At 57.0% G+C, this 12,294-nt stretch overlaps 1 protein-coding gene across 2 annotated transcripts in view; it reads right to left on the bottom strand.

Annotated features, from left to right (window-relative positions):
• The window catches only part of GRM4 (glutamate metabotropic receptor 4), a 98,383-nt gene that overhangs the window by 34,857 nt on the left and 51,232 nt on the right, over window positions 1-12,294 (bottom strand). For both annotated transcript variants that reach the window (XM_033863693.2, XM_033863694.2), the window contains exon 3: window positions 1,378-1,513. In XM_033863693.2, the coding sequence (XP_033719584.1) occupies window positions 1,378-1,513 (136 nt within the window). The remainder of the gene's footprint in view (window positions 1-1,377; window positions 1,514-12,294) is intronic.

Here is a 12,294-nt window from a genome sequence, read left to right as displayed (position 1 = left end):
GGAGCCCCTCCTGCCCCCGTTGCCAGCGGACCTGTGGCAATAGGAATTTAGGGGACCTGAAAGCTTTGAGGGGGTCAGGAGCAGCCTCTGTTTTCAGCTTGGAGGTGCCAGATGGATCCTGAGGACTCCCACGCCCTGGTCCTTCGAGGCCTGAGAAACACCTATTAGAGCTGGTCCTTGTGGCTTTCGAGGCTTTAATGACCTTCCCGAACTCCCCCCTCCACCCCTCCAGGGACCCGACAATGTCTCCTGGGGGGATATCTGTTTTGCTGAAACTCAGGAGTCCAGGATGGGGTCTTCACAAGTGGGAAAGAGTGCTGGAAAGAATGCGACCCAGAGAAGATGCTGGTTAGCAACGGGGAGGGGGATGCACGGGGGGCGGACCGGGCAGGCTGGGCTAGGCAGGTGGGCAGGTCGACCGGAGGGCACAGCGGGCTCTGACACCTCAGGCCAACTATCTGAGGGAGGAGGCCTGGGGAGAACCACATCTCCTCTGCCAGTCAGACTCTGAGCAGGGGCTGTGTCTCCCACTGAGACTAGGGAATCAAGGAGGCCGGCCCCTCTTGGCCCTAACATACAGTCTCGGAGGGGTAGTAGTGAGAGAAAAGGCAGGAAGAAGGGAAGTGGGTTAGGAGGGGTGCTCAGGGGTCATCTTCTAAGGGCACCTGAGTTTCTGACCTGCGACTCAGGACCCAGGGACAGATGTGCAGAGAGGTGGGGTGGTCCAGGGTTTCTGCACTGCATGGTTCTGGCACCCGGAGTCCACCTGCCCCCAATCTGCAGATGTGGAGACTAAGGACCAGGGAGGGGACAATACTGCCCACAGTGAGTGTGTACCCAAATCAGGACTAAAACCTCAGCCCAGGCCTCCTCCCGCTACTCTGAGCTCACCGAAGGAAGGAGGGAGGGGCTGAGAGGTGGCCAACCTTACCAGCCTCTGCTCTAAGCCCCTTATGCACGTTCCTGCGTTCAATACTCAAGCAACACCATCAAGCAAGCATAATTAGCTTCTCTCTTTTTTATTTAAAAGCAGAATAGAAGCCCTGAGAGGTTGAGAAACTTGCCTGAGGTCACACAGCTAGTAGGAAGGAGAGCAGGCGAGGAACCTAGGTGCGCTCACCCCAAGCCCATGGCCTTAGCCCCTCTGTAAAAGTACCTGCTTACCATCCCCAGCTGGTAGAATGGGTGCAGGAAACAGCGAGGGGAAGGGGAGCCCATTAGCAGTAGCCTGTGCCCCAGCCAGAAGGGTCTCCCCACCACCCACTCACTGGCCCACCCCATCTCTCTGGACCCCAGGGTGGGTCAGGCTTGCCTAGGAAGGTCTCCAGCAGGGATCCCCAGCTCCCAAGCCCCGCCCCAAGCCCCACCTGCCCTCACCTGATATCATCCTCATTGGCAAAGATGATGACTGCCCTGGCGTTCGAGGTCTCCAGGAGGCGCCGGATGATCTTGTCGAACTCCCCAGGCTTGGGTTCCCGTGGTATCTTGACCGACTGGGCAATGCACACACCCCCTGCAAGAAGGGCACCAGTCAGCCTGGGGCGGACAGAGTCTCTCCCCCAACCCACACTCCTGGGGGCTGCTCACGGCCCTGTAGCCTGACTCTTAGCTCCCAGGTCCCCATCTCTGGGCACGGGCTGTGCAGTCAGAATAGCCACAGTGGGAATTTCGGCTCCACAACTCACAAGCTTGGTGACCCTGGACATGTCACTTAGGTTCTCTGTGCCTCAGTTTTCATGAATAAAATAGGTTGTTAGCAAGAGGCAATGCAGCATTGTGCTTAAAGCTAGACTGCCTGGGTTCAAATCTCAGCTCTGCTACTTACCGCTGTGTGATCTCGGGCTGGTTACTGAACCTCTCTGTGCCTCAAATACATCATCTATAAAGTGAAGATAATGATACTACCTATTTCATAGAGTTGTTATAAAGCTAAGTGTGTTCATGCATATAAATACAATAATATCTGGCACATAGTAAGTGCTCAGTAAACATTGGTTCTTTTCAATGTAACCACCTCATAAGGTTTTTTGGCGGAGTAAATCTGAGAACGAGAGCAAATTGCCCACCCTGGGCCATTAGTGCCTCTGGCACCCACATCCACACACACCAACCAGGGCTCTTGTCTCTGGGCCCCATGCTCATCAACAGGCCCCTTGGTAAGAGCAGTGCGCATGGCTGCTGACTCGTGCCCACACATCCTGGGCAGCAATGCTGCAAAACCAGCTACAGTCCTCATCCAGGTCTTCCCAGGTTCCCTTCCACGAACCCACAGGCCACTCAGTGTGTAAGTCTCTCCAGCTCCCACCCTGGCCTGGCAGGGTGCCTTGATACTCGAGGCCCCGCCCATCTTATTTGTGATCAGATTCCTAGCAGGGAGCTCAGGAGAGCCCCGGAAGGTCATTCTAACCGGAGTGCTTGGGGTGGAAGGACTGGAAGAGCTCTGATTGGGGTCAGAAGGTCTTTAGGGGCCCTCCTGTCACTCCTTCTTCTCTGGGCCACCACCTACCTGGCTGGGTCCTGGGGGAGGGTACCCAGGGCCTACCTGCCTCTCAAGCTCATGCCTCTGCGAGAAGCCCAGCCCCCAAGTCTGCAGGAGCCAGGATGCAGTCAACACACACCCCGGAATTCACAGCCAGGCCATGTGGCTTACAGAACCCCTGGGAGCACTTTCCACTTCACCCAGCCAGTCCCCAGCCTCAGACGTGTCTCTCCAGTGCTGGCGGGGGGACAGGTATCATGTGTGTATTTCAATCTCCCCTCATCTCCTACTACAAAAGCACTGTGGACCACTGTTTCTATCAACTGCATTTGACAGGTGAGGAAACCGAGGCTCAGAAAAGAGAAGTGGTTTACCCAAAGCCACACAATTCCCTGCCCTACTGAGGTACAGAATGGGGGGCCTCCAGGGAGTAAGACCCCCCCAGGACCCCAGGTGGCAGAGGCAGGGCTCAGCTGATGGAAAAACATGAGGGATTTCTCTTGATGAAAGCAGATTCTTTATCTGAGACCATTACCTTCCTCTGGGTCCCACTCAGGGGTCTCAGCCCAGCTCCACCTCACACAGGAGCCCTTTAGGGCCCAGCCAAACTATCCACCTTGGCTGGGCACCTGGCTGTCACCCCTGGGCACCCCCGAGCCTTTGAATGGCTTCTCAGTCCAGGCCTTCTGCGCACACTCCACGCACCTCTGCATGGAGGACTGGCTGCAAGGGGCGCCCAGCACAGGGAGAGGTAACACACCCACCTGCCCCCCGGGGAAAGGTGCCAGCACCCAGCTCCACCCAAGGAGGGCCCTCTACTCCTGAGCGTAGGTGGCAACCAGGGAAGGCTGCCCAAGGGCGGTGACCCTGAGCTGAGTCTTAGCAGGAGGAGGCGCAAGCAGCCGGGGCGTGGGGCGTTCTGGGAGAACAACGTACTCACACTAGAATGGGGGCTGCTCTGTGCCAGGCACCTGCAAGGCCCGGAGCCACACGACACAGACACATTCTCACGTTGCCAGGAAAGTAGACCCCCTGGTTCTCTGCACCAGGCAAGGCAACCATGGCCCCTGCCCCCTGCCCTGACCAGCACCCACTTCTCTTACTTTCTGCCACTTCCGTGCAGACCAAGCTCCTCAAGACCTCCTAAGACACCCAAGGAAGCCCCAAGCACAGGAGAAAAGCAGGTCTACCAGGGGCTCGTGGGGGAGGGAGAGAAGGAGAGAAGGAGGGAGGGTCTGGGGGCAGGACGGGGCCCCTCCGGTCCCGGCTCACAGAGAGAGCCCGGGGAGCCAGTCTGCTGCCCACAGCACTGGCTCTGCCCTAACAGCGGCCGGGCAGACACTCAGCTCCCAGGTAAACCCTCCATATGGTTCCTTTCCAGTTAGAAGTTGGGCCAATTGCTACATTCCGCCCCCCCATCTGGGGAGACAGATGGACAAGAGGAGGAGGCTGGCTGAGGGGTTAGGATGTGCCACCTGGCTCCAGGAGGGAGGAGGGGGCCAAGGGGCAGAGGGGAGGCAGGCATAGAATAGGAGTTAATTGCTCTCAAGGAGGGAGAAACTTTTAGATTAAGTCATATTTCTGGGCAATGCTCCCCTAAGAAGTTCCATAGGATGGCCCCACCTGACACGCCAGGGTATAGCTTGCAGGCTTCGTTTTGCTGGTGAAAGAAGAATGAGGTGACCACAGCTCGTCAGCTCAAATGTGAGCGAGTCGCAAGGTACTCGAGATGAGAGCTGGTCTGAGCGGGATGCGCTATTCTTACAACCACAAGGGTGGGGGGACTGGAGGGGAGTTTGGGGGTTTATACAGAGCTCAGTACCAGTGAACGTTTATAAAGTGCCTGATGCCTTTGAATATTATTCGGCATATTTTGCATGGATTCACTCATCTGAGGTCCGTATCATCAGCACAGCTCCAATTTAGAGATGAGGACGCAGAAGTGCAGAGAGGTTAAGTGGCTTCCCCAAGGTCACACAGTCAGGCACAGAGTGGGGTTTGAATGCAGGCTGTCTGGCTCCCGAGACCACCCCTTCGCCCAGTCCAATGTGTCACGACCGGTCACGTGGAGTCAGAGACCAACCGGCACCCGTAAATATGGCTGGGCACAGGGCTTACCCTGGGCTAAGTACCACTGGTGTCACTGGCCCCACAGTGAGAAACCAAGTGTCTCCACGGCCCTCCTGACCCCATGCCACAGCCAGAGAGGACTGGAGTGGCCCAAGAGAGACCGCATTTACCAAGCACCCACGGCATGTCTGGCACTCAGTGAATCCTCACACAACCTGGGGCAGGGGCTAACAGCCCCATCTTACAGATGTGGAAACTGAGGCTCAGACGTGCTAAGTAGCCTGACGGAGGTCACATGGCCGGTCAGTGGGCCTGTAATCCAGGTCTGTGTCCAGAGCCTCCCTCCGGCAGAGAAGGGAAAGGCCCCAGTCGCTGGGTCTCTGTTAACCCCCATCTCCTGCAGCCCCTCCCCACCCCTGGGAAGATCTCAAGTCTCATGCTAAGCCCGCCAGCCCTCCCGTGTCCAGCCCCCGCCTCTGCAGCACCATGACTAGCACTCCCCTGGGACGCCCTCTTCAAACCTCTCCACCAGGGCGGGGGCACTTCTCTGCACCCCTCCTCCTTTACCACACGGACTCTCTCTTTGGATAAAAAAAAAAATCCATGAGTCCATACTGAGAGCAAATAGAATCCAATTAAACCCAAGTAGCGAGGAACGAGCCCATGCCCTATCTCTGCACAGAAGCTGGAACACTCCACCTGTCCCAGGCTCCAGGAACAGGATGATAAGAAGAGGGGCATGAAGGAGTCTGGCGTTCTCCGTGGCTCCCCTAGGCCTTCCTGGGTCACTCGTGGCAAGCCCCTCACCCCACACACAGCCCCAGCCCCCTGTCCAGCACCAGTTGCCGCCACATGCCAGCTGCGAGCTCCGCCATCCGCCCAGCCGGTGCCTCCGTGCAGGGCCGGGGGCAGGAAGCCGCAAGCACTTGCCAGGAGCCTCTGAGTGCCTGGGGGCAGTGGGGACCTGGGAGAGCTCCTGGCCCAAGTGCTCTGGGAACAAGGAGACTGAGGGCAGACTGCACCAGGGGGTCTAGAATCCTACAGGCCAGTGTGTCCCCCTCCACATCCTTCCCAGAGAAAGTCACACACGGGTGCAAGGGAACGTGCCCAAAGACGGTCACTGTGGCGCTGTTCGAAACAGCAAAAAAATGGAAACCACTTAAATATTTTACAGCAGAAGAATGGCTAATCCGTGGTGTGTTTGCACAATGGAATATTACGTAGCTAAGATTCATAAAACAGCTCTCATGTATCAGCACGACAAAACCCTGAAAACATAAAGTTGGCTGATAAAGCCAAGTGCAGCACAATCTGTCCCATTTATGTAGAAATTAAAAGCCACATATAAGATTTATTCTATAGGGACACACACATATATACGAGCAAAAGCTGCATGAAGGCAGATTTGTTCTATTGTATGCACCGCGATCTCCCAGTGCCTGGCACACATTAGGTGCTCCATAAATGCTTGTTGAATGACTAAACGGGGACAAGAAGGGAACTCATCCCCTTCAGAGTCGTGGGTAGAGGGTACCTCAAGGGAGGCAGGGATAGAACAAGACTGAGGGCTCCGTGAAAGGGCTTCCAGGCAATCCCCATTTTATTTCTTGAAAAAAAAATCAGAAGCAAATACAAGATGTAAAGATGTAAATGCTTGGTAAATGTGAACCCCAGAACCCAGGCCAGACCAAATTTTCAGACACGAGTGACAGTGAAGGCATTCAGTCCCTGTGTGCGCTGCCCTGAGCCTCTTTGTGCATCTGTGACACGGGGTCACTCGGCCACTCCCGGCTCGGTGGAATCCACAGGACACTGGAGGGGAAGCACATGGGGAGCCCACCTGGGGCTGCCCTCCTCCTCCGGCCATCTGGCTCTCGAAATCCTACCTTCCCCCCCGAGGACAGGCTCTTTCCTGGCCAGCCCTCCCTGGCACTGGAACCCTGCGCCTCCCCCAGGCTCCAGGCACCTGCCCTGACTTGAACGTGACATGGAGACTCCACTAGTGAAACTTGATATGGGTTTCCTCTTGCATTTTGTGGTCTCTGCGCCCTTTCCATTTGCAGTCTGGTGACCTTTCCCGGTGTTCTCTGGGTCCAGCCAATATATCTGGGTCAGTGTCTGCCTCCAGCTGCACTCCCCAAGGGCAGGGCCGGCTCTGCGTGTTTGTTTGTTCATTCGTTCATTCATTCATTCAAGAAGTGTCCTGCTCAGTTCCTGGCACATTTGGTCCTTAAGAAACAATAGCAAGTAGGGACTGCCCCAGTGGCACAGTGGTTAAGAATCCGCCTGCCAATGCAGGGGACACGGGTTTGAGCCCTGGTCCAGGAAGATCCCACGTGCCGCGGAGCAACTAAGCCTGTGCGCCACAACTACTGAGCCTGCGCTCTAGAGCCCACGAGCCACAACTACTGAGCCTGCGTGCCACGTGCCACAGCTACTGAAGCCCGCGCACCTAGAGCTCGTGCTCCGCAACAAGAGAAGCCACTGCAATGAGAAGCCCGCGCACTGCAATGAAGAGGAGCCTCCGCTCACCACAACTAGAGAAAGCCTGCGCGCAGCAACAAAGACCCAACGCAGCCAAAAAATAAGTTAATTAAAAAAAATAATAAAGAGGGCTTCCCTGGTGGCGCAGTGGTTAAGAATCCGCCTGCCAATGCAGGGGACACGGGTTCGAGCCCTGCTCCGGGAAGATCCCACATGCCGCGGAGCAACTAAGCCTGTGGGCCACATCTACTGAGCCTGCGCTCTAGAGTCCGTAAGCCACAACGACTGAGCCCACGAGCCACAACTACTGAAGCCCACACGCCTAGAGCCCGTGTTGCGCAACAAGAGAAGCCACCACAATGAGAAGCCCGCGCACCTCAACGAAGAGAAGCCCCCACTCGCCGCAACTAGAGAAAGCCCGCGCGCAGCAACAAAGACCCAACACAGCCGAAAATAAATAAATAAATAGATAGATAGATAAATAAAATTTAAAAGAAAAGAAAAACAATAGCAAGTAAAACCCCTTCCTTGGGAGCTCAGTCTAGTTGGGAAGCAAGACAGGAAGAGAGAGCGACCAGTCCCAGGAGGGGCTCAGGAGACAGCATTGCTGGCCACACTGGTGGTGGGGAAGGCCCCCTGGGTGCCAGGCCCACCGCATGCTTCCCCAGACACCAGCCATCCAACAACGCACCCTGTCCTGTGTGCTACCGCTGCTTTTCCTTCACTGAGTCAACAAGTGTTCACTGAGCACCGTTTAGATGCTGGGATGCAGCCATGAGGAGGACAGAGCCCCTCCTCCCATACAGCTCTCATTGCAGGGCAGAGGAGGAAACAAGTGAGTGAAGTGATGGAGGGAGGCTGGGGGCTGCATCCTAGGGGGCAGGGAGGCCGGGCCACGCAGTGGCAGCAGCACATGTGGACTCTACTCAGACTTTTTTCTAGGAGCTACTGCCTGGCCTGAGAGCCAGGAATTGAAGACACTTTGGACTTGTAACTTCCACCTGCAGGTGAGAGATCGCTGCTGAAATGCCCTCATTTTTCTACCCTTCGCTGTGTGGGACTGTCCACACTTGGCTCCCTCCATCAGCACAGATGACCCAGGGAGCTTATTTGAGGGCAGGGCCACGGAGACCTGCAGGCACTAAGGACTCAGCGGGGGGGGGTGTCGGGGGGGGGCAGGGGAGCAGCGGGGGGGTGGTCATCAGCCCAGTTTCCCGCCTGAGGTGTCTCCCTAATGTCCTGGTGGACTCGGGTTACACCAAGTAGGATCACTGCACCTGTGCTCAGCTTCCTTCTTCTCTTGGCACCTCCCTATCCCCCACGGGACGGCTCTCTCCACTCCACCCATCTAAATAAGTCCTCCCCACTCGCTCCAAGCAGCCCCCAGACCCCCTGCCTTCACGACACGCCAACCTGTGGGCTGAACCTAACCCGGTGGCCCAGAGCAGGCAAAAAGGAAAAGCCTCCTCCTGGAGCAGCCCGCTTCCACCCAAGCTCACCCCAGGTAGGGGGCAATCGGGGACCTGGGCTCCCCTGTGCCTTCCCAGAGCCCTCAGCCACATCCTCCAGGCTTGGGAATCCTCTTGTTCCCCCATCCTTCATTCTCTCACTCACCAAGAGACCTACCCTCGCCAGGAAGCAGCTAAGCAGCCAGCCCGCAGGCAGTGGGCAGCAAGGTGACCCAGACAGGGCACTGTGTCCACAGCTCCAAAGCCCTCTTGCTCTAACACCCAGAGCCCTGGGACCACATTCTGCAACCCAGGCTGTTCCCTCGCCCCAAGCAGCAGCCCGGGCTCTGGGCTCCAGACCAGGGGGGAGAAAATCCTCCCCCAGAGCGTCGAGCAATTTCCCTGCAGACAAACAGTGCAGGAGACCAGCAAGACTGGGCTCTTCTCCCCTTTCTCTCTTTCCCTTTTCTTTTTCTTTCTTTCTTTCTCTTTTTTTTTTTTTTTTGTCTTTTTAAATTTAAAATGGGAGAAAAGCAATGAAAGACAAATCCTAGGAAATCAAGTGGAAAAATCTACATTATGGCAAAATGTGAAGGCAGCAAACTGCTACATGGAGAGAAAGTGGGGACTGTTAACAGCCCAAGGGGGTCCCCCAGCTCCGCTACGTTCCTGCCAGAGAGGGAGCTGGGGGGAAGGCATGAAGGAGGCTGGGAGTTACCCTGGACTGTATGGCCTCACACACACACACACACACACACACACACACACACACACACACTCACACACAGAGGTCTTTCTCCCTGGTCCTCCCTTCTTTCCCTCCCACTCCAAACCATCTCTCAGGAAAGGGAGTTACTCAGAGGGCTCAGTGACTAACATGGTGTTACTTTTGTTTTCAACCAGGAAGGAAGTCCTTGTCTAAGTAAATGGAGCCACATGGCAGATTCCAGGCAGTAGAGCTGTGGCTAAAAGGGTGCCTGAGGTCAGGAAGGCACCCAGGCCCTGAGCGAATGCCCCCTAACCTGTGGCTGTCCGGGGTGAGCGGGGCTGGGGGGCACAGCGAGGGGTGGACCCGCACTCTGGCTGGCTCTGGCTCCATAGAGGGCTTGAGGGCTCTCCGGGAGGCAGCTCAAGCCTGGTTCACGGCCACCATCCCCCTGTCTGCTCCACTCCCGGCCCGACTCTCCACCCTCCAGTGTCCACTCCATCCTCTTTCTAAAGCACAAATCCCTCTGACACATGGCTCCCTGCCTGCAGCCCTTGGTGGTTCCCCACCCGTGTGTGTGTGTGTGTGTGTGTGTGTGTGTGTGTGTGTGACATTCAAGGCCACATCTCCTCCTCAGGTCTGGTCCCTACAAAAATCCACCATCCGACCACATCTGCCGCCCCAACAGGCCTTAGCAGAGGCTGTTCCCTCGGCTAGCCTTTCCCTTGCTGGGCCCCAGTTTCTCCTCCGCGTCTGTCTCTCCACCCCAGCCCTCATTGGGCCCAGCACACGTGCTGTGCCTGCTCGGGTCGGGCAGTGACCCACGCTTGCCGGTTGAATGAGTCACTGAGTGCCCGACTGACAGGGATGGGAGGGCTGGCGGGGCAGAAGCCGCTGGCACGGGCAGAGGGGCAGAGGCTCTGTAGGAATCTGAGGTAGCCACCTGCTCAAACCTTCCCACTTCCTTTGGGAGCCTCCCTGACCCCCAAAGCCCACTATGACCTCCCCTCTGAGCCACCACCTGGTCACACGGAGTGCCCGAATGTCTGCATGCACAGGCTCTGGGCACCCACTTTGTGCCGGGCTCTGGGCTGCAAAGGTTATCCATGCACAGCGCATGCAGGACACACTGGTGAGCTCCAAGTACACATGGTGCTGGGCGTCATGCACACCAGGACCTCTCTCTCAGTCCTGCCTTCTGTTGGGAACTTACTTCTCCACCTAGAGGCAAATTCCTTGCTACCAGCGCTCAAGAAATGCACATGCAAAAGAACAAGTGGAGAAGTATAAGATAGCCATGCAAACTGGCCGGGCCCCAAGGGCCAGAGCCGAAGACAGCTGGGCCAGTAGAGAAGGGCATGAGCGCAAGGCGACTCCAGCCCTGTGGGCACGGTGGGCCCACTGTGAGAGATCTGGCTGGAGCCAGGAAGACCCAGGTACCAAGGGACAATGAGGGGGAAACAGTCACTCCGGTTTCCCACCTGCAGGTGTCTCCCTGATATACCCCATCAAAGGTTTGTGCAAAGCGTGGATACTGCACCTGCTGGCTTTCCCCTCCCCTCCAGTCTGAGACAGAGGGGAAGATGCCTGCTCCACTGCTTCCTGGCTGTGTGACTTTGGACAAGTTACTTAGCCTCTCTGAGCATCAGGCTTCCCATCAGTAAAATGGGAAAAAAGCCCGGTGGGGCTGGAGTGAGGGTCAAATGCGATGGTGTTTGTGAAGGCCTGGGTTGGCCTCCTGGAGCCAAAGCCACTGGGGAGCAAGTCCTAGTGGGGGTGGGGGCTGCTGAGGTAGGGGGGCAGGGACCTCATCACCCAGCTTGGGTCAGGACCCAGGGCTGGTGAGAGATGCTCTGGGGACCAGAGACACCAGCTAAAACTGAGAGATGTCCACAGGGACAGAGTGCTGGGAAGAACCTGGGGCCTTAGCCTAGAGGCCCAGGGTCTATCCAAGGCAGGACACACATCCTTTCTTTCCTGAACACACTCAGCTCATCTCCCCACCCCTGCATCACTCCCAGCCCCGCCCCACCACACACACATGGTGACACACACCCTCACACAATCACATACCACACATCACTACAACCTCACACAATCTCACAGCCACACAGGCTCACACACTAACCACACCGCCCCACACAGCCACACTCACCACGCCCAACCTCCCAAAGTCACACCCTCCACACAGCCACACAGCCGCAGACCCAGGCACACAAGTCAGCTGTCCACATCTCCACCAGCCAGCCCGGCCACACGTTAGTACCATCAACACCTCTCCTTTGCTGCTGGTGCAGGGGAGCCCGGCTGGGGGGTGCTAACGGGCATGGGGTCGTGACTGGGTGGAGGGGTACAACTATTTACCGAGGAGCCTCAGTGCCCCCATCAGGGCAAAGTCCTCAACTTTCCTCTGAAACCAGGCCGTCCACTCACACCCTCCTGCCCCCATAGAGAATCGGGCTGGACCTGCAGGTACGGGGGGCACAGGCATCAGAGAGCTGGCCTGCTGTGACACAGGAGGCCGAGGCTGGGCACAGATGGGGCCCTCATCCCACCTCAATCCCTTACTTGATAAGAGCCAAGTCACCCAACCTCTCTGCACCTCCACATCTGCATCTGTAAAATGGGAGGGCATTCTCGCCACTCCCCAGACGTGGCAGGGGTGTTGTGAGGATTAAAGGGATCACCTGGCCCCTGGGGGGATATTTTGGGGAGGGGGGGAGGCAGGCTGTGGGGGACCAGCCAGGGCAGCTGTGGGGCTCAGAGCCCCTGAGCTGAGTGCTGCTGTCCCCTCGCTGGGAGGCCGTTAAGCAGCACAAGCTGCTAAGAGCTGCATTATTCATGGTGCTCAGCTCTGAGCAGAGGGAAATTTGCTGAGTGATCGACCTAATATCTTAACACAAACCCATTTAGGTAAAACACCTTTGAAGCAAGAAAAGCAGAAAAAAGGAGAGAGAGAGAGAGAGAAGGAAGCAGAGGTGGTGGAGGCCAGGTGGTGGCAGGAGGGGACTGAGCGGGGAGGGGCCCTGAGACTGATTTCTGGCCGGCCTCCACCCCAAGGGCCCCCAGGAGACCCCTTCCCCCCAGGCCCACCTCCCCCCACTCTC

This window comes from Tursiops truncatus, chromosome 10 (assembly GCF_011762595.2).
Source record: "Tursiops truncatus isolate mTurTru1 chromosome 10, mTurTru1.mat.Y, whole genome shotgun sequence".
Lineage (NCBI taxonomy): Eukaryota > Metazoa > Chordata > Mammalia > Artiodactyla > Delphinidae > Tursiops > Tursiops truncatus.
This window is presented reverse-complemented; position numbering and strand designations above follow the sequence as displayed.